This window comes from Thamnophis sirtalis, unplaced genomic scaffold (genome assembly GCF_051295495.1).
Source record: "Thamnophis sirtalis isolate CommonGarterSnake01/CBP01778 unplaced genomic scaffold, rThaSir2_p1.2 scaffold_2, whole genome shotgun sequence".
In the NCBI taxonomy this organism is placed as follows: Eukaryota; Metazoa; Chordata; class Lepidosauria; order Squamata; family Natricidae; genus Thamnophis; species Thamnophis sirtalis.
The window spans coordinates 123,769,346-123,793,022 of NW_028261382.1; the positions used below are offsets into that span (position 1 = coordinate 123,769,346).

The following is a 23,677-nucleotide window of genomic DNA, read 5'->3' on the forward strand; positions in this document are numbered from 1 at the left end:
TGGTTTCAATTTTGCTGAAACTTCAAAAGAAGTCGTAACACAGCAGCTTTCTTCATTTGAATACCATGAGAATTGACTTGTTTGTTTATCCATATTTATTATTTTTTACAAATAACTTATGACAGCAAACATATCCATATACCTTCCTTCTCCTATTTTTCCCACAACAATCTATAAAGTGGCTGAGAGAGAGAGTGACTGGGCCAAGATCACCCATGTGGCTTTCATGGCTACAGTAGGACTAGAACTCATAGTCTGGGGCCTTCTAGCTTGGTGCCTTAACCACTAGACCAAACTGACTGTCTTCCAAGGGTGGCACAAGCTGAAAGTGGCACAGATTGAAAGGCAATTGTGGTACTAATTTGGACTTTATCTCAACCAAACTAAATAATCATCCAAGAGCACCAAATCATCCAAGAGCACCAATTCTCCAACCCAGGAAACCTACACAAGAAATCCTTGATTTGCCCCAAGATAGAGTTCTGATTAGAAAAATAGATTAGTTGTGGAACATTCCCATCCCTTACAAAAACACAATGTTCAGAATAACATTTGGCTACCACAATAATTTTCAATAAACTGCTTTTTAAAAAAAATCGTATAATTCCAACTCTCCCTGTAGTTTCTGTTCTACTTTATAATAGTCTATGTTACCATCATCACTGTTGTCCATTCATTCTCTTCACCTCAACAATAAGTATCATTATTTCACATAAGATTGATCCAAGGTGGCTCTTGGTTTGTCATGATTTTATGCAGCAATATTTTTACCCAATTTTAGCTTCTACCAACTTAGCTGGAATGCTCACTTTTTTCTTTACCCCATTTCCTTCCTGGCTATTCAGATATGCAATTTACTATACCTGATAAAGCATCCACTGAACCCAAAATTTAGTTCTTTGTTGTTGTATAAATCTGCCAATTGTTAATGCTCTTTGGAATGTTCTTGGCTATCAAGCAAGGAGCTCATAACTGGTGAGATACGACTCCATTTTTGCAATGAACACTGTTAGGAAACTTTAAATAAACAGGAATTTCTGGACTGAGAAAGCTATTTAAAAAATGGAACAGTCTGCTTCCTGAGGTCATGGTTCTCCATCATTTTAAGTTTTCAAAAAAAAAATTGGACAGTCATTTGTCTGGATGGTATGAAGGTACTGCAATGGGCAAGGAGTTGATTAGATGACCTCTAAGGTCCCTGTTATTTTGTGTTGTACCTTTTATAAGTAAAATAATACATAGAAGACATTTCACCATTTATTTTTTTGTTTAAGTTTAGGGGTCCTTCATCCAGAATAAAAAATAAATTACCACCTGGTTGTTCATTCAGGTCCTTGAGAGTATAATATCTGAGGAGACTCTGGTTATTTTTTTGTAATGCTTTTGCAGCCCTGCAGCATCTGACATTTCAGAGGACAACCTGAAAGTACTTACAATTTTAATTCCGTACAGACAATTGGAATTTTGTCTTCTTCATTTATTTCTTTTGTTCCTTTCAAGGTTTATCAATCTTTTCACATGTTCAACCCTCTCACTTTTCACCCGCAATAAAGTTTTCCTTCGTCTGAATAGCTGACAAACGTTGACCTTTACCTTTTTATGCTGCCATTGCAATTTTTTTAAATTTTTCTGGAAAAATATTCAGAATTAAGATGTTCCCAAGGGATTATATAATTTAGTTGCTTTCTCTTTTGTACTCTGACCGATAAACTTACTTTTCAGAGGGGAATATTTTAATAGTTCTCCTTGGAAGCATCCCCCCCCCTTTTGAAAAAGCATACTGTTTCTTCACGATTGCATTCTATGAACATCACAAGTTCAACAAGATATGAGTAATTCAAGGCAAAGCAGAACATATTTCAGGCAGTAATTAATTTGTGAAACAAGAGGTGTTGGGTGCATGACTGCATGGAAATTAGCCCTTTAATTTGAAAGTTTTATACGGTAACCTTTAATATGTATGCTTCCAGGTTTGAAAAAAGGAGAAAGAAAAACCTGTACTTAATATATGAAAAATTCTCTTTCTAGGTCCTGATGGTAAATAGCTGGGAAAATGCTGAAATACAATATAGGAACCACATGCAAAACTTGGCACTAACGTGGATTATTTTGCTTTGGTTATAAAGTGAATCCGTCCAATAAATGACATGGTTTAATTTTGCAGACTAGAGATGTTTTGAATATAGGCTGTGCAGAGAATTACCTTGCTCAATGACAGGTCATTTCAATACTTTATAATGGTATTTTAGTTTACCTTGACATTGAGACACAGCCTCAGTTAATTTTCAGAAGCCTTGGATAACTTCTCTATCTATTAGTGGGGGAATCAAGGTCTGGAAGCTTTTTATATTTTCATAGACTTATGAGAATGACATGCAGTAGACGGATGTAGAGGATTTTTATAGAAAGGCAATTTTGGGTAATTTTATAAATTCTTTATTATAAGTATTATGTTGTCATAAAGAGGAGGGGTCAACCTATTTTCCAAGGCACTAGAGGACAGGACAAGAAACAATGAATGGAAACTAATCAAGGAGAGAAGCAACTTGGATTTAAGGAGAAACTTCCTAACAGTGAGGACAATTAACCAGTGGAACAGCTTGCTGCCAGAAGTTGTGGGTGCTTTATCACTGGAGTTTTTTAAAGAAGAGATTGGACAGCCACTTATCTGAAATGGTATAGGGTCTCCTGCTTGAGCAGGGGGTTGGACCAGAAGACCACCAAGGTCCAGCTCTATTCTGATTGATGTGTGACTTTTTTTATTTATAAATTCAGCTTTTGAGCTTCAAAAACTTTTGGGGCATCCACGTTTCATATGAGACCCTGTTTTCTGAATTAATGACTTAAACTCACTGACTTAGAATATTAAAAATTAAGAGACACTAAGTTTAGTATACCCTCAGTCACACTCTTTCAGCCCAATTCACTTCATAGACTATTGTTGTGGAGGAAAATAGATGGAGGAAGGAGTGAAACATACCTCCATTTGGTAGATACAGATTGTTTCTAATCTGACTCACTGTGGGGTTTCACCCTGTGTTAACTTATGCTGAATCCAGAAAAAGAAAGTATTTGATATGGATTGATGAAATGACAGATGTCAACTCTCCCAATATCATTATGGAGACATCAACACCAGTTTTAATGCCATCATTAAATTTTTGACAATATTTTTTTTGCTCTTCGTAGAAGGAGGTTTACTTTGCCAAGTTTTTATACACTGTTCTCCAAGATACTGGAGGGAGATTTAACAGCATTATCAGGAACCTTGATGTGTGTCTCAGAATGAGCGACTGAAACTGTTATCTGTATTCTATTGTGTGGTCTTCTGTACTATGTCTGACAATTAAGGACAATCCCGGCCCCACCAACTATTAGGTGCTTGGCTGTAATTACAGATTATGTGTTACTTATTAAGAGATAAAAGTTTTATGAAAATCATGAAATGTTTACCCTGATTGCTATGAGAAAGTAGGTTGGACAGTAATATCTGTTGCTATATAAGCTAACTCAAGCAGTCTAATTGCTCATTATCAGTCCCATCTTTTGTTGAATTCCTTTAATGTGGTTTGTGTTGGTTTTTATGTGGGTTTTCTTTTTGGCCTGCAACTGTACAGATGTCCTTGGTGAAGGACCACTCATTCATGACCATCCAAACTTGCATCAGGGCTGAATAAGTGGTACTTAGGGCTGGTCCTCAGAATTCCGGTTGTCACGGTGTCCCTACGATCCTAGGATCACAATATGGGCATTTGGAGCCCAGTTTGCAATCACAACATTGCAGCTTCATCTGGTCACATGTTTGTCATTTGCAACTTTCTTTACCAGTTACTGACAAGCCAAGGTCAATAGGAAAGCTGGCAGGAGGCCAAATGGTGATTATATGACATACTGATTTAATGATCCATTAAGATGATTTGCTTAATGGTGGCTACAGGGAGTATGGAAATTGCTCTTTCTAAACAGCACAATCACATGTCCTCATACTTTATTACCGTTGTGGTTTGTGATGGTGATTCTGGATCCAACTGCTGTTGTTAACTGAAGCCCTCCATTATAATAAATAAATGAAATACATAAATTTCCAGAAAAAATGTATGGAATAAAAGATGGAAGAGCTGTAGTAAAAACAAATGGTCAAATTATGTTATTTTGTCAAGGGGAATGTAAAACATAAATTTTACATTTGGAAGATTTGATGACAGAATGGTACCAAAATATCATGGTTTACTTATCAGAAAGATTTAAGGTAGATAAAAGATTTTTTTTAATGGTTTGCTATTCAGATGGAACAATGGGAGAATATGTAGTTGAAAGGGCTGAAATTTATATTATGTTATAGTTTTAAAGATAAATTTTATAAAATTAAATATTATTGGCATATTTTACCAGAGAACTGTCTAGAATGTAGAAGGTTATTTAAATTTATGTCGGAAATGGGAACAACAAGAAGGGACTTTTTATTGTGCTTGGAGATGTGTAAAAAGCCAGAAAGTTTTGGATTCAAATAGATACATTAATTCAGAAGATTTTAAAGATTAATATGTACAGTTTAAACCAGAGCCTTTTTCTTTTGAGGCTGATTATTGAATAGTTGGAAAAATATAATGGAATTTTGTTTTTATACATAGTAACTGTAGTGAGATTTTATATGCACAGAGGTGGAAACTCTGACATTACCCACAATGGAGAAATGGATGGTGTTGATGGAACTGAGATGACCAAATTGGCACTTTTGATTAGAGAAAAGATATTACCTAAGTTTATGGTTGACTGGAGATACTTTTTGGAATTTTTGCAAGAAAAGTGCTATGGTTTTGATGATTAAAAAGAAAAACCAGAAGCTATTTCTTCATAATTCCTTTTTTAACTTTTATTTAATTTCAACTTTGTTCCCTCTTTTTCTTCTCTTTTCTTTTTTGCTTATTTCATATATTAGTTTCCTTTAATTTTTTTCTGTAACTCTTTTTAATAATATTATATAGAAAAGAAATGAAATAAAAACTGCATAAAGCCTGTTGAATAAGAGCCTTCCATTTAAAGTACCCAAGTAAAGAGGAAATTGATTCCGGTTATGGAAATTTACAAGAAGTTAGCCTATCTAGACTGATATTAGCCACCCACTGAACAGATAGTAGTGATGACAGATAGCTGGTAGTCCTTAAGCCATTTTGGAAGGTCTTACTGCTACTGCAACCAATATAGATAGGAAGAAAGGCTTTTTCATAAATTCCTTCTTCCATCTCTCATATGATCATTGTTTGTGGAAGCAAAACACAATGTCCTTGGTTACAAGCTTTAGCTGAAAATTCCAAAGTATTTCTCTCCCCACATAAGAATCTGGAGACATTATGAATAAATAAATTATTTACTTCTTGGCTAACCTCTGTAACTTTACCACATATCTTGCAAAACTGTTTCTTTAAGCATTATACCAATTATAAATATTCAGAATACATACCTTTTAAAACAGTAAACTGAGACAAAAAAAAAATAACCAACACCAGAAGTAATATACTCTCCGTAGAGTTAGAGACACTGAAACTACAGGTAGTCTGATTTATAACCACAATGGAGCTCAACATCTTGCTAAGCAAAACAGTTGTTAAGTGAGGGTTGTGCATGATTTTATTACCTTTTTGCTGAGTTGTTAAGTAAATCATTGCAGTTGTTAAGGAAATCATGCAGTCATTGAATGAATTGACTATGCTTGTCAGAGGCCAGCTAAGGAGGTTACATATGGTGATCACATGACCCCAGGACAGTGTCATAAATACATGCAAGTTGTCAAGCATCCAAATGTTGATCATGATACCATGGGGATACCGCAATGGTCATAAGTGTGAAAACCAAATGTAAGCCGCTTTTTTTCAGTGGCACTGTAACTTTGAACAGTCTCTAAGTTAAGGACCACCTGTAACAGGAATCAGTATCCATAGAACAAGTCCCTCGGGCAACTCATAGGGTACACTCCCACACCTATTTGTTCAGCAGTAGAATAACACAAGTCTTTCACTAAATAATCACTAATCATTTCTGGGCCCAATTTAAAATTCTATTTCTGATTGCCAAAGCCCAATATGGCCTAGATGCTGCCTTTCATAACAAATGGCTCCTCCCATTCTCTATTACATTATCAGCTGAAAAAGCTCTTTTCAAAGTGCCTCTACAATGGGAAATCAGAGGGAGCCTTAATATTAGGGAAATGAAACAACTATTTGGCTCACCAGTCACACCTACAAGTCTAGTCTCAAAGCTGGAAGCAAGATAAATAAATAATATTGTATTTAATGTATTTATTGTGTTAATTTACCTATATGGCTACCTATGTTAAATCAAATCACATCACATTGGACTGACAAACATAAAACAGGTAAATACAGAAAACAAGCAAAAAATCTAAAAAGATGCCTGGCAAAAAAAAAAAAATCTAAATCAATCAGGAAACATAAAATAGCACATTATCTTTATAAATTGTTAACCCATCTCTGCATTGTGGCATGTACTCAGTCAAAATTACTTTTTCAGTATTGGTAACATCAGTGATTATTATTGCATCTCTATGCAGCTTGGTGTAATAAAGTAATTACCTCAAAATGTATTTGTGAAAGTAACTAGAGGGGTCTCTTCCAACCTGAGGATGTTATTAACTGATAACCAAAGTTGTTCCAACATTTCAGACATATCCATACAATTTTATGGGAAAGTCCAGCAGCTAATATATAGTATACACATTTTACCAATACTTATACAGACATGATTTTCATTAAATAAAACCTATGGAATGCTCAGTTATATAGCTGAAATGTCAAGAATATCCAAGTTTGCTTGAAAAGAGCTTTTTTTTAAATGTATCTCCCTGTCTTTTAGATTACTTAAGAATGAGGCTCCTATACATCTTCAACTAATAGAAGCCATAAAAAAACTTTTGTAATATTGGAAGCAGTTGAGAAACCACAAGTATTCAAATGCAGGAAATCATGATTTTATAACATTTTAATGTGATCTCCTCTTGGGAAACAAAGTTAGCCAAGCCTTATTTCTGTACAGGAAATATTCACTGTATATTTGTGGTATGGGGCACAGCTGCACGTTTTTCACCTGTAATGCCCACTGGTATTGTGGCTTATTGCATTGCATCAAGATTGCCTTCCTGTCCGGAAAGCCCTCTAAGTACAAACAAGATTCTGAGCTGAGGTTTTCTTTTCCCTTGGTATCAGAATATGGTAATTCAAGAGCCATGAGAAATAATTTTAACCTTTAGGAAGAAATACATAACATTCCTTTATTTTTAGAGAAAGCATGTGGCCAGCTTATCTTATCAATTCATCAAGCTACTAGGTTTAGAGCAAATGCAGGTGTGCTGAATAGATCTGTGAATTTAAAAATGTGCCACAAAACCTGCATCAAGTCTCAATAAAAGGGGGAAGGAAACTAAATGAACAGCTGAACATACATTTAAAAGCAGTCTCATGAAACACAGAATCAGAGGGAAAAGAAAAATGCATTACACATAACGTGCGTACATATATATGGAAATAAAGTCATACAAAACCAGTATCATTAGGAGAAAAGCCATTAAGTTTGGTTTTTTTTACTATGTGTCTGTCCACAAGCTATCTTAAAACTTCAACAGCAACAATAGGAAAACAAGGAATACTTTCAAGAATTCTGGCTCTAATATTTATCTGGCTTTGCATTTTATTGCAGTAAAGCCACTATACCACTGTATACAAAACTACCCATGTGAATCAGATCATCAAGACATCTAGACCAATAGTTACCATTTTAATTCCCCAGATTACTACCCGAGATTTATAATGGAGAAGTGTACATGTCAACTACACATTTGATACATGCACTCAGTAAGCTTTAATTGTTGAGTTTTTCATTAAAAGAAAATTCAGTAACAACCACTAAGTCTTCTACAGGAATAAGTGTACCTGGTTCATTGGGAGAAACTAATAAAAAATCCCCCCCACAAAGGTATAGCATTAAGACTGACCAGATAGTGAGGTAAAGTACGGGTGATATTTCCTTTATAACCCCATAGTTGTCACTCTTAACAGATATTAAAATAAAACATTTAAAAAAATCAGTGGCATCCAGGGGTGGGCTGCAACATGTTTAACAACCTGTTCAATGATTGTGCGCTTTGTGTGCATACTCGTGCTTTACATGCGCGCACAGCATTCAAAAACCGCCTATTTTAAGCTCTAAAACTTACCCTCTACTGCTGAGTGGTGAGTAAAACAGCTGAGGCATGGCAATCTGTTGTGCCCCATGAATCAGCTGAGCTGAAAGCAGAGAAATATAGGACAGGATAGGGCAGGGCCAAGTGGGCGGGGCCAACTGCTCACTGGAACTACCGGTTCGCCTGAACCAGTCCAAACCAGCGGAAGCCCACCACTGGTGGCATTTACTTTTAATAAAACAAAATAAATCTCTACCTCCAATTATTATTATTTCTAGACAATTAGAACAATTAATCATTGGAACAACTTGCCTCCATAAGTTATCAATGTTTCAACACTGGAAGTTTTTAAAAAGAAATTGGGCAACCATTTGTTTGAAATAGTATAGGGTTTCCTGCCTGAGCAGGGGGTTGGACTAGAAAACCTCCAAGATTCCTTCCAACTCTGTTATTCTGTATTTCTACATTATAGAATGATCCTTCAATTTAGCATTACTTTGCAAGCATTGGAATTCTAGCATTCAATTACTTCCTTATTTGTTTCTAAACCAATTGTTCACATAAACATTGAAACTTTGAATTTTTGTAGGAAATGTTTGGGGTCTACAGAACTTATTGCTAAATCCAGTGCAAAAGAATAAAAAGCTGTACTAATTCTATTTCCCAATTAAAGGCAATGAGATTGGTTAAAACTGAAGACTTTTAAACCAGGGAAGAATTCCTTCCTGATAACTGTGGTAGAATTTTTATGGTTTTCTTTGTTAATACCAAGAACTTAAATCATTGCATGTCATACACAAATTATTTGAATTTCCAAAATACTTGCTTCTGAAATGTGAGAAATGACTCAAACATCAGTAAAATGTGTGGTTTTCCAAAAAGCTCTTTTCCCAGACTCTCAATTGCCAGCTCAACACTGTAGTCTCAATGGGAAATGTAAAACAAAAAGTCACAAGTGAGCACAAAATGAAGTATTTTCTTTGAAAAGAAAAAATATGAATGCCTCTGATGCGCTTCATAATTGTTTTCTCATGGATTGCGATGTCAAATCTTTGTTAAAGTTATGACTTGTGATTAATTTCAAGACAATTGCCCCAAAGCCTATATTTTCTTTAGGCACTATTTTTAGGGAGTGCTACAGAAAGCAGCAGTATATGTGTATATATATAAAAATCTATTTATAGTTGAATATGGTGCTAGAAATAAATATCTAGCTCACATATTTTAGTTCAGAAATGTTTATTTGAAGTTAGAGACAAATCATGTAACTAGACAATACACACATACTATTTCCTTTTTTCATTTTCGTGACCATTGGACATTCATTTTCTAACCAAATGTAAAATATGTTATATTGGCCTTAGAGCTATGGTGGTGCTTGGAAAAGATATGCAAGTGTACAAGGAGGTGTGACAATGATCTATAAGGGTGTATGGGGATGCATGAATGGACAGTGCATGAGTGAAGAAAAGCAGGAGAAGGCTGCACTGACTTACCTCAGCAACTTGCAACCTTCCCTATTGGCTTCCCTATTTCTAGAGAAGCCAGCAGAGAAGGTTGCAAACAGTCATCAGAGGATAGTGATGTGCTGTAACTATTCATAAGTGCAAATTAGTTGCTAAGCACTCAGATTGCAATTGTGTGACTAGAAGGGCGCTGAGACAGTTTGAACTCTGATGACCAATCATAAGCACCATTTATTCAGTGCCGTTTTTAACTTTAAATGGTTGATAAATGAATTGTCATAAGTTGAGTACTATCTATTATATTGTCCCCAAATCACATAAAGTACTGGTTTTTGCAGAGATCCCAAAAGAAAAAAAAAGTAGTAGCAAATACTTACTACTAGATATATTGTAAACAGGGAGGGAATAGTTTATAGATCATATTTCAGAGTGTTAAAAGTCTAAAAGAGTACAAGCCCACAGATTTTTTAATGGATTATCTGTGCATGCAACATCCAACATTGCAAAACATCTTTTTTCTCAAAAGGAACACCCTTCAGTATTTTCCTCTTTATCTCATCATGACATATTTGAACAATCCAGGCCTTCTTCACTTGAAAACAAAACAGAATCATTCAGCTATTCTGACTAGTCGCCTGAGAGCATAAAACAAATCAATTAAACGAGTGATTTCTGCACATGAAGCCTATAGTGGCTATTTGAACAAAGTTGAATTAAATAGGTAAAAACAAAATCAGAGTCTATTTCTATATGAGTAAAAATATGCAAATGATACTTTTCACTGTATTATTTGTAATATATTTCATAAATTACAGGCGCTCCTCCCTTAATTATGGTAATTCGAACCAGCAACTCTTTCACGCCCACTTATAATGGCAGTTGCAGCAGTTCCAGTGGCTGTTGTTAGACAAGCCCCACATGGTCGCAGTGTTCTGTGATCACGGGAATGCCATTTGTGATTTCCTGCCAGCTTCCTCATTAACTTTGCTTGTTAGAAACCAGTAGTGAAAAACGCAAAAGGCGATTGTGACCACGGGATGCTGCAACCATTGTGATTGTGAATTGGCTGCCAAGCAACCAAATCAGGATGACATGTCTGTGAGAATGCTGCAACAGCCACGATTTCAAGGAACAGTTGTTAAGTCCCCTTATTCAGCGCTGTCATAAACAGTGACTGCTAAATAGGGACTACTTAGAAATCTTATTTCTAAGATTTCAATGTGGTTCCATTCCAGATTAGCTCTAAATTACTTACAAGGCAAAGCAACGCACTGCAAATATTACAAAAATATAGAAAAAAACAATATTATATTAAATAGCCATTGTCTTTCTAATATTACATCTGCAAAGTACCATATATATTTCTTTTTTTCAGATTTACTGGAACCAAAGATTGGAAACATTGGTGACATACAAATGTAATAAATAAACTCTAACTTATGAAGAGCCACTGTTTGTCTTTTATAATTCAGGGTTGTATTTTTATTTTTTAAACTAATTTCCCATTGGCATCCTGAAAGTTGTTTTCCAAATTAATAAAGATACTACCAACCTGAAGTACATCTCCAAGATCTGCAGTGCTAATATCTGGATCTTCAGTGGTATTAAAAGGAACTGGAGTGATTCTCACAAGGGTGAGTACTCTGGGCTCTGGATATCTCCATAACATCATTCCTGGATCATCCTCAGTTTCATTGTAAAACACAACTTCATAAGCACCTGGTAGTTTTTGTGTATCTATTAAATTGAGGTGAAATGGAGGAAGAAGAATATTTTACCCAAATAATGTCTTATAAGAACAGTCAAGTTAAAATAAATTAAAAGAAGAAAAAATAAAATGAAATCCAAATTTTAAAAGCACCCACAAACTTAAAAAAACAGTTTTTTTAATCTGTTAAAATTTATTGAAAGAAAAGTAATATTCAGTACTCCAGATTAGTACAAACTGCAGTATAATACCTGTATCTTGTATATACTGAAATAGGCCTGTTCGTAGATCATCTGAAGTATGTTCCGTTTTAGAAATCTGGTTCTTCTCCATTGAAAATTGTACTGGATATATCTGACTGGCTATTTGTCCTTCTATTTTGTCTTCTTGAACAAGGTATGTTTGCAGAAGTTCATTAAGAAGAACTAAGCAGTTCAAATGTTCCTGTCCCCAAAAAACCTTGTAATGAGAAAAATCGTAATGAGCAACTTGAAAAAAATTAAATACCTTATATCCACTTCTTTCCGGTAACTTAATTGTTAGAAAGTTTATTCTAAGACCTTTTTAGATTTATCAGAGAAACTGGTTCATGCATCAAGAAGGCAGAATGTATTTATAGTAGCAAAAAAAACAACAAAAAAAAACCCTGCAAAAATCTTGAAGCAAGATTTATTTTAAATATAGAGAAAAAATATAAGATCTCTTAATAGTGGCATGCAAGAAATCTGTTTTTGTCTTTCCTTTCAATAAATACATGATCAAGTATATTCTGACTCATTTGTTTAATTGTGTTCTCTTTATCTAGTTTTAGGATTTGTTTTAAATCATATTGATCAGAAATACTGAAAATTCAAGAGTTCAAAAACTTTAATGCACTACTGTAGATGATTAATTTTATATCACCTACGTACTTTAGTATGTTCTTTCCCATCTTTCCCAAATAATGTTTTCTACATATTATTTCAATTTCAACTCAGGTATCTCCAGTCAGTCTAGGGATTAGACTGCAAGATTATGGGATTATGTACACTGTTACCAACATTATGCATCTATTTCAAAAAGCAAACTAGGAAAGGAAAACATTGGAACTATCTATCAGAAAAACAAAATTGCGTAACAACAGTCCTCAAGTCTTCATTTCTCTCCCAAGACAGACTTCTCAAGTCAAATGGCACAGTGTTTACATACAGATATAGTTAAGTAATCCAATGGGTTTATATCTTTCAAATCAGCTAACCCCTGTCATTCTGCAGCTAATTTTAGAGGAAGGAGCTGCAGACTGAACTGTGTAATGAAATGTCAAAAACCAGGTTCTGCTCTTCAGTGGAAAGGGACCTTCTGTAGGGTGGCACATTTACCAATAGTCGGTTTTGGAATTTGTAAAGAGAAAAAAATCTGGAATTGTGCCGACGACTTCAAACAGTAGTAGTAAGTATCTGCATTTACAATTAATATGTTCTTTTTTGTGCACTTTAGTTGCAAACAATTTTAGGACTCCATCTTGGCTAAAAGTAGAATATAAACAGTCATCAGGAGAATATGCTACCGGTGTTGGTCATCTGCCATTTAACAATTTTCTGGTTTTATTTTCAAATGTTATTACGTAGAAGGAATATAAAATTATATATAATAAGCAATACTGTGAAGTCATTTCCTTTGAATCTTTTCAAAACAGTTGAAATTCAGATTACAAGACTGAAATTTACTTAGAGCTATAGGGAAAAAAATGATAGACATAATATAGTCTGCTCAGAAAAGGATCTTGTTAATAAGCCATATAATATTTCTAAGCACATAGAAATCTATATGTCATTTCCACATATTAAGATAAAATACACCCGGTCTAAGATTTCCTTAAGAAGAATTTTCTTTAACTCAGCTAAACTTTCTATTGTCCATACTCATTCTGTCCACAATTTCAAATAATTTTCTACATACAGACCTGGATCAGTCCGCCTCTTATATCAATACAGACTTTTGGAGTAACCAGTTCGGGACCAGGATTCCCGCTATGTTTACACCATTTAGCTTCTATGGTGACAGAGCAGCACATAGGTCCAACCAGAGTCCTGCTTTTCTCCTGAAGACTTGTCTTTATAAGGAAATCACTGATGTCAAGGGTAAGTGATGATTTATTAATTATACCTAAGGTAAGCGTAAAGAAAAACTACCATTAATTATGCATAAAGTATATGTTGCTTTTTCTTTTCAAGAAATAAAATATTTAGTTTTAAAGGAATAACTTATATAAGTATGTACAAATCATATATATTTAAAGCCTTTACAACTAAAGTAAATTTTCACCAGACAATTATAATTTTTTTCACATAAGCATTAACTCGCGTATTAATATGTAAAAAGAAAGTTTTTTTTAATAAACTCTATTTTTATACTAAAGAGATGTTCAAAGAATATAGCAAACAGTTTGGCAAAATGTGAATTAGTATTTTAATTAATACATGAATTTAAATTGCCATATTATCTATTAAGTTGTTACCATGTTAAACATAATTATTATCTGAGAAAATGAAAGTATCAACAATGAAATATGAAAAGGCAAATAAGAGGGGGAAAATATAAGAATGAGAGAAGATCACAAACACAGAAGAACAAAAACACATTTTCTAATAATACTTAAATGTTTGAATGAGCTACGTTAAGAGAATTAACAGCAAGAATTCTTTCTCCTTTTAGAATATTTAATTTTCCAGAAAAAAAAGAATAATATTGAACACCAGAATACAAACATGGAGTCCTAGAGCTATTTGAGTAGAATAATTCAAAAGATTGACCAGGTTAGAAGAAAATCAACAAGAAATGCCTTGATGAAACTAAGATAAAGATATTTATTTATTTATTAAACGGATTTTTAATGCCACTACAATCAGAATGATTCTTGTCACCTTATAACAAGGTAGAAGTCTTTCTTGCTGAGAATAATATTGAGTCTCATTCAAGCTTGCAAAAATCACTAGATTATCTTTCTAAAGAAATGTGTAGATGAGTCAAAAGTGGAAGTTTTCCCCTTCTAATTTCTTTTAGAAATTAGGGGAAATGGTCTGTTTCCTTATTGTAAATTTTGAAAAGTAGCTATTATGCCAAGAATAATTGTTATAACAAATTGAATTAATGCTCTTTAAAAATAAGCTTTCTGTAACATAACATGACAGCAAATTTTCCCAAGGTAGAAAGCAACAAGCCTAATAATTGATTAGTCAATTGCCAAAAACAAGAAATTGTTCAAACTATATCGCCCATCCAAAAGGGGATAAGTTATTCGGCATTCTGATATGAGAAAAAGAAATATCAATATTTGAGTTCATTATAGAATCCACATTAAATATACCACATATGCTGTATGTCTATAATATACAAAATAAATGTTATAGCATATAAAATGTCAATAAACAATGTAAAATTGCATAATGTCTTCATAATTATCAGCTTAAAAAGGAAGCTGCTGTGTTTTGAAGCAATTGAACCAGCTATATAAATGAATAATTCTATGAATTTGATAGGCAATTTTATTTACCACTAAAGTATAATCTTATGTTTTTATGCCAATAGGAAAAAACTGTCCTATGATCTCTACTGTACTGATATTTTAAGTTTTGTTATTATTAGTAAATGAACGTGTAACATTTTCAGTAACAGTAATTATATTCTGGATCCTAATATTTAACAACGCTAAGGGACTTGGTTTAGCTGTGATAGATTTATTCTATAGCTCTATACTACTTGCAGCTTCAAAGAGGAAGACTTAAAGATGGGATGTGATGAAAGATCAATTCCAGTTGTTTGTGTAGCATTTTAATTACAGATAAACATTTACTCTAAAATGGGCAATTGTCTATCTTCCATTTGCTAGGTATACTTTGTGACTTCAATAATTTCTTCAGTCAACTGATTTATGTATCATACACTTACAGTAAAAAAAATCCTTTTATAATTTATTTACAGTTTAAAACATTATGAACTTCACTGCTAAATTTGGTGGAAAATATTTATTTTGCGAAAAGTATTGTTTTAAAATTACAGACTCCTAGTCCAGTTCTAAGTCTTTAAAAAATCTTTAATTTCCTCTCTTATACTTACGACAATACATTGAAATGAACTGGACTTCTCAGCCAGGGGTCCTCCCCCCTATTCTAACTATGGTGCTCATATTTGGAATTGTCATTGTGAATATTGAATTTCACTATGCTTAATTTGTAATGCCTATGGCTTATTTTTCTAAAGAAATTTAATATTTATAAAAATGAACTAAAAAAATACATCCAAGGTCTACAATAGGCAGCTGTTTCATAGAATAGGATCTCCAAACCTGTGATTCAACTGCCCCAACTCCCCAATCCCTCTATACGTCAGAGCCCTATCCCATGTGTGTAACATGAAAGAATTTGCATCAACTGTGTTGAGGGAGAAAAGCAGGAAGATTTACTTATTAATTTCTTTTAGAAATTACGGAAAATAGCCTGTTTCCTTATTGTAAATTTTGAAAAGTAGCTATTATGCCAAGAATAATTTTATAACAAATTGAATTAATGCTCTTTAAAAATAAGCTTTCTGTAACATAATAATGTTTATGAGTTCACAGAACAAATACTTGCTCAGTTCTTTCACTGAATTTGATAATAATGGAAAAGTTTCAGAACTCAAGACAAGTGTTACCCAGATCCTGCTGTCAACTCAAAGCAACATAGAAACTACTTCATAAATTATTGCGCACAACTAATGCAAACCTTAAAAAAGATATTTCTCAGTGGGGAAGATTTTCCAAGTAAACCAGAAGGCGGCATCTTATGTAAAGGTGGATTAATTTATAGCCTATATTCTAAGTAGGTACCCAGACCGTTTGTCAGTGTCCCACCCATTGCTTGTTTAAGCAATCCCTCCCACTCTGCAAAGGTGAGGGAAGGAGAAAAGGAAAACATAGCCATGGTCATGTGATTTGTCATCTAGTAACCACCTTGCTTAACAACAAAGCTACTGGTTTCAATTGTGGTTGCTAAACAAGGTTCATGGAATAACTGCCTCTTTACACCCAATGGCCTTGAAGACTTCACTAGGCACATGATGTATTATACAATACAATACAATACAACAGCAGAGTTGGAAGGGACCTTGGAGGTCTTCTAGTCCAACCCCCTGCCTAGGCAGGAAACCCTATACCGTTTCAGACAAATGGCTATCCAACATCTTCTTAAATACTTCCAGTGTTGGAGCATTCACAACTTCTGGAGGCAAGCTGTTTCACTGATTAATTGTTCTAACTGTCAGGAAATTTCTCCTCAGTTCTAAATCGCTTCTCTCCTTGATTAATTTCTACCCATTGCTTCTTGTTCTATCCTCAGGTGCCTTGGAGAATAGTTTGGCTTCCTCTTCTTTGTGGCAACCCCTGAGATATTGGAACACTGTTATCATGTCTCCCCTAGTCCTTCTTTTCATTAAACTAGACATACCCAGTTCCTGCAACCGTTCTTTGTATGTTTTAGTCTCCAGTCCCCTAATCATTGTTGCTCTTCTCTGCACTCTTTCTAGAGTCTCCACATCTTTTCTACATCGTGGCGACCAAAATTGAATGCAGTATTCCAAGTGTGGCCTTACCAAGACATTATAAAGTGGTATTAACACTTCAGGTGAACTTGATTCTATCCCTCTGCTTATGTAGCCTAGAACTATGTTGGCTTTTTTGGCAGCTGCTGCACACTGCTGGCTCATATTTAAATGGTTGTCCACTAGGACTCCAAGATCCCTCTCACAGTTACTACTATTGAGCAAGGTACCACCTATACTGTACCTGTGCATTTCGTTTTTCTTGCATTTTGTGCATTTCATTTTATTATATCCAATAACCAATTTTGTTGAATTTATTTTGTACAATGACAATAAAGGCTATACTATGCTGTAGAAATACACAGTTGCACTAGACAATCACATGTATATCCTATTTTGCTTACAATATATTTATAAAAAAAGGACTGTAACCCCACCCATCTTTCGGCCTGTCTAAGAAATAGAGACACGTTGATGGAATATTCTTTTCAAGTAATATGAATTTTATTTTTGTCCAAGTGATCTCTAAAGAAAAGGTTTCTGTGAATTTGAAATGAAGATAATTTATACTGCCAGAAGCAACTACAGGCAATTCTCAATTTACAACAGTTCATTTAATGACCGTTCAAAGTTACAACGGCACTGAAAAAAGTGACTTATGTCCATTTTTCATAGTTAGAACCTTTGTAGCATCCCGACAATCATGTGACCAAAATTCAGATGCTTGGCAACTGGTTCATACTTATGACCATTGGTGTGTCCCACCTTTTGCAACAAAAACCTTTTGAACAAACAAAGTCAATGTGCAAGCCGAATTCACTTAACAACCAGGTTTCTGACTTATCAACTGCAGTGATTCACTTAACATTTGTGGCAAGAAAGATCGTAAAATGGGGAAAAACTCACTTAACAAATGTCTCACTTAACAACAGAAATTTTGGGCTCAATTGTGGTTGTAAGTCAAGGACTACCTGCATACCGAAGTTGCACAATTAAAAAAGTATATTTTAATATTACTAAGAACCAAAATTCTTTCTCAAGACCATTTTAGCTTTATTTTTCAGCTGTTTTGTTTCGCCTTTAGGATGAACTACATTTTGCCGCAGAAATCACATTGCACCTAATGAAAGGATTGGAAGTTGGACAGGGGCTGAGGTGCATAGAGAACATGGCTTTACACACTACAGGAAATGGTGCTGAAACATGAATGGAAACTATCACCATACCCCACAGGATAACTGTAGGATCTCTACGCATCTGCATGAACTACACTGTACAAGATGAATTCCCATGGTTATCGTTAGCTGGAAAAGGTGAAAAAAAGTTTAAAGACATTTCCTTTCTCCCTACCAATATATAAAGCTTTGACACAGCTCTCCAAGGATACTCTGAGAAAAATGTATTGTAGAATATTAGTTTCCTTTGAAGCAATCTAATCATTTCTGTCATTGCCGTGCTAGCTCATAGAATCTATTTATTTATTCCCAAATCTGTTGCTATCCAACGCTTACAATTTTCTTCATGGATACCATGCAAGTTAACACGTTGTTTTGCTGAGCAGTTATTTTTTTTCAAGAGAAGAACAATTTGATCAACTATTCTACAATTTAAAAAAAACAACCCCACCAATCCTTCAGGAGACTAATAAAAATGGTTAGAGGAGGTTTATAAAATATTGCCAGCCCTTGCATTGTGAAGGTCTGCTTTGATCCTTTATAGAGCTTGGATGTATCAATGTGTTGATGGAGAAAAGGCAATCAGACTCCTTTAAAATGGGGCTTCTGTATGTCATTATAAAGTATGGGATGCCATATGCTAGAAAGAAATAAGTAGGTAGTCTTTATACAGCTGGAAGTGATCTAGGAATGCTTGACAAATGTGGAGGCATGTGATTGATACTAACCAGAAGCTGATTTGCATAGCAATTACTTGAAGCCAGAACTATTAACTTTTATAAACCACTATATAACTTATTTTGCTCTCAAAACATAATAGTGAAAGATGTAGCACAATGACAATTGACAAGGGCAAATAAGTAAAGGCAACTGTAAAAAAAATTCCCTCATTCCTGAGCAGCAAAATTGTAATGGTCCATATATTTTATGTTTTCCCCCAGGCTTTCTGAAGTGCTCCTGCAAGAAGAAAATCATTTTAAGCAGTCTTCTCCTTCCCATTTAGCTCTACTCTCTTAAATAATTATTTATAGCTGTATCCTGCTTCTTGGTTTATCTCCAACAGCTTCTTCTCTTGGACCAAAATGATATGTCAGCTTCGTTCTTCTGCCAATAGCTCCTTCTTTCTTGGAAACCTAGGAGTTGTTCTGCACAATTTCCAGCCAAACAGATTCAGTGTACTTATACATGTGTGGTTTGTGAATGAATGAACACGTGCATTTGCATTACCTTTAAGTAATTTGAAACAAAGTACATGAAGAAGCAAGAAAGCAAGATTACAGAAATTAATATAAGAACATCTGCCCACAATATTACCTATGGACTTTGACTGGCAGAACTATTCAAAGAAAATTCTTGCTTTTCTCCTGTTATCTGACCCAGTTTGTAACCACCTTTCTGTTTGCTAGGACGTTACTATATGGAAAACCTGCAGTCTGTCATGAATTAAGAAGATTATAGGTTCAAACAAGTTATGTAAGAACTGCTACCCAATAATAATCTCTCAAATGTATGCACTGTGTCTGAATATGTAACCAAATAAATTAGGCTTCTTGCATTTAAATGGTTAGGGAGGTTTTTTTAAAATTAAAATCCCAAACTCAAGAAATAATTCCACTAATATGGTTAAAAAAACATTTTCAGATATTGAAAAGAATTACAAAGCATCTTCAAAAATTTGAAGAGTACCAATATTCTTGCTTTTCTCATCCTCGGGTCAGTTTAAAAACCCATTAGTTACAAATGGAGAACTCTTCCATTGGTAATCACTGACTAGTTAGTAAGTTATAATGAAATATGAAAAATGGTATGTAAATCTGGTCATACAGTTCTTCCAAAAGCATTTTAGTTTTGTTAACTGAAGAAAGACAAGATATTTTGGGTGCAACATTTAGGCAAATCTATTATAATTTCTATATTTGTTATTCTACCCTTTTGCCTCCAAACACCCAATTGAAAACTTAGTTGTCAGAAATCTTACTGGTTTAAGTTAAGACGCTTGAAGCTTAGGTGAGAATGATTGATTTAAACCTACACAACAAATGTTTTTAATATAGCTCTAGCATGATCTTATGGGTGTGTTTATATATATGAAAGAGGAAAGAGACAGAGAAAACTACCATGTGTATGAAAGAATTGTTTCCTCTATTTTTTGGAACATTGTCTCTCCTGAAAACTCCTTGAAATCCTATGTTTCTATTGAGATTTAATTGAAGGAGGTTTAATCGAGGTGAAGATCTCATGAGGGAATGCTTTACAATGGTTTTTATTTTTATTTTTTTGGCAGTGGTTCTTTGTCATCACTAAAAGGATTGTTGCTTAAGAGAAATTTTGAGAAATTGTTCATCTAATTTCTTTTTCTGGTAATTTGACAGAGAATTTTAAAAGGCCAGTTTGGCTCAGGCCTAATCAGAGTGAGATTAAAAAGGAACACCGTACATCTTTGGTGAGCTTCCTCTTGGACTTTTATTGGATTATTATTACCCATCCGGTAATTACCATTCTCAGCCAGTTTCCTCATCTTCTGCTTCTACTGGCAATACTGAAGGTTGAGGAGGGATGGGGAAAAAAAATCGGTGTCAAAACAGCAGGGCTAATGAAAGAATCCTGATGTGTAGCTCACCACTGCTAATTTCCTTTGATTGCAAACTGCACAATCGAAACTAATTAGCATTGTCACAAAAGAAGATCACAAAGAACTACTTAATAAGATATTAAAGGATCTTAAAGGATGGCATTTTTGTTAATAAAAGACTGTCCTAGCTGAAATGACCAGACTTACACCACCAGCAACAAAACTATCAGGTTATATGAAAAAATTAGTAATGATCAAACACAATAGATTAGACTACTGGATTTCTCATTTGTGTGAAATCGAGTTTGGGGAGAATGAACGGTCACTAGAGTACCATACTTCAACATTGTCAATTAACCAATCTTCACTGAGACTTTTTAGCATTATATATGGCCTCATATGGACTCTGTAAAAATACAAGATGTGTTATCAGTGATAAACAGATATTAATGACCTTGAACATATCAAATCCTTGAATGTATCCTTAATGTATGTTCCTCCTGCATTACAGCAGCCTTGGCAGTCTGAACATATATTTTGTTTGAGTTACTTCAAACACTAAACATTCAGGGACTTATATTACTTTAATCCACTGCAGGCAGTGCTTCATTTAATTTTATTGGCTGTGCTGGAGGTAGTGGATCTATTTGGGGGGCGGTGGGGGGGAACAAAGCTCTTTTACGTATCTTTTCAAAAGGGCTTAATTATATTTTATAGTCTGGGCCAAGAGCCCTGCTTGTTTTCTGTCTAACAAGGTTCAAATGGAGTTCAGACAAGCAATGAATCAGAAGCAAAGTCAGAGATGGTTATCTTTATGAAATGAGCTCATCTCCATTTAGGAAAGGAGCAGGTACATCACGGTCAGTGCTAAACATTAAATAATCTGGAAATCAGATGGTGATCTGATAGTTTTTGGTTAATTGTTTTGTATCTTCATTCAGAGCAAATATATCTAAGCTAATTTTAAATAATATATTGTCTTTTTGATTAATTGCAGCTTTATGATTAGAATACTTAGAAGAATATTTAACCCTGTACCTTACCTGTAAAAATAGTTTATTAGTACTCCAAAACAAAGTAAAGAAGCAATTCAGAACTGTTAAATTATTGTGTGAACCTAACATTTTAAACATTCTACTATGTTTAATGTGCAATAATCACAGAGTGTATTCCATTATTACTGTATCAATTCCATTTATGCAGAACATTGGGTAGGTCATTCCATCTGAATATAATCTTTGCTCACATTTCCCTAAATTAACTGGCAAATGGAATTTTGTTTACAATAGAGTTTTATATTTGGGGCATTGTCTTTATCAATATGATTAATTGTATTAGCAGGGAGATGATGGAAGAAGCCAGTTTATCAACAGCAACTATGAATTCTATTATAAAGTAACATTAGGACATCTGACCAGGATTAATAGTGATACTCGGTCCTGGGATTAGGCCATCTGTTCCTCCCTCCTACATTTAGGTCTGCAAAACTATAAAAGCAGCTCTACCTTAGGGACTATAGGAAAGAATTAGGATTGTTCTGCTTTTCATTATCACAAGATTCAGTAACTCATTTCATTGTCAGGATAATCCTCTTTTACTCTTTCTTTTGCGCTTGCAGAGTATGCCAAAATGACAAATAAAATCCCAGATGTTACAGAGCTGATGAGGTCGCCACCTTTCCTTGAGTGTTGTGTTTAAGCTATTTGGGACACAGCATCAAAAGTGACAGGACCCTGATGCCCACACCCAATATTCATTATGATTCGTTAGTGATTTCGATAGATGTCTACCAGCTGAACTTCCACTTCAACCCTCAGCAGCCATGAAAACGTTTTGCTTCTTTTTTCTAGCTTTTACTGACAAGGAATTAATTTCCTATTGTTTAAGCACTGGGATGGTTTATGATTATGATTTTTTTTCTAAAAGTCTTGTGGTACTTCTAAGAAGATTGTTACTCTGGCTTATTATTTTAAGTAGTCAGAATTAACTTTATGCTATATTTTTCCTAAGGTAAGTATTTTTAAGCATCAAAAGATATGACAACATTTTGGCAGACTTTTTCAATTAGATGCATGGATTTTGAAAAAAAAAATCAACTGTATTGGTTTCTGTAAAATCCTTTGTATTTGAGAGAATACAATGCATTGTATTTTGAAGCTTTTACCATTTCCAATTCTTATTTGTAGATGGTTACTTTTAGCCAAATAATTTCAATGTAAGAAAAAGAAATAATTTCTAAATACATGAAAAAGAACAAAGGAATATACTGATATGTGTTTCATTCTTCAGCTCAAGGCTTGAAAAAATTATTTCTATTCTTCCCTCCGAATTTTATCGTTTCCCTACTATTCCATTCTGTTTTAGCTGTGAGATACAATAATACAATAGCAGAGTTGGAAGGGACCTTGGAGGTCTTCTAGTCCAACCCCCTGCCTAGGCAGGAAACCCTATACCGTTTCAGACAAATGGCTACCCAACATCTTCTTAAAGACTTCCAGTGGTGGGCATTCACAACTTCTGGAAGCAAGTTGTTCTACTGATTAATTGAGATACCACAATCAGAATTACTGGACAAATTGCAAAAGTAACCTATATAAAATATGATTACTAAGTTATTTTATGTAAAAACAAAATCCAACTTTACTGAAAATAACTACAAATGTCTTAATTATTTTCTTCTACTATTCAAACTACTGTCCTAGATTATGTCAATGAATTGCAAACTGTGCTTGTAATAAATTCCGTAACCACTTAAAAATAAGAGAACACTGATTACTCTTGCAGATGAAATGATGATTTTATAATAGTAGATTTTATTTGTTCTTTTGTGTAACAGTAGCAAATACAAATCCAGCCAATTGATTTTACTCAAAGTTGTAAAATACAACAGATATGACCATCTTCTTCTGCTGGCCAGCATGATCTTGGAATACTTTGGAATATATTGGCTCTCAGAATTATTTCAGATGCACTGTACAAATAAAAATTGACTCTAAAAAAATCTCA

General features: G+C 34.2%; 2 protein-coding genes across 3 annotated transcripts in view; one reads left to right on the plus strand and one right to left on the minus strand.

Annotated features, from left to right (window-relative positions):
* The window catches only part of COX6C (cytochrome c oxidase subunit 6C), a 121,029-nt gene that overhangs the window by 76,379 nt on the left and 20,973 nt on the right, over nucleotides 1–23,677 (plus strand). The window lies entirely within an intron of this gene.
* Nucleotides 1–23,677, minus strand: part of VPS13B (vacuolar protein sorting 13 homolog B) — a 312,128-nt gene that overhangs the window by 70,043 nt on the left and 218,408 nt on the right. For both annotated transcript variants that reach the window (XM_087706818.1, XM_087706819.1), the window contains exons 37-39: nucleotides 13,311–13,513; nucleotides 11,620–11,827; nucleotides 11,213–11,397 (exon numbers count right to left, since the gene is read on the minus strand). In XM_087706818.1, the coding sequence (XP_087562944.1) occupies nucleotides 11,213–11,397; nucleotides 11,620–11,827; nucleotides 13,311–13,513 (596 nt within the window). The remainder of the gene's footprint in view (nucleotides 1–11,212; nucleotides 11,398–11,619; nucleotides 11,828–13,310; nucleotides 13,514–23,677) is intronic.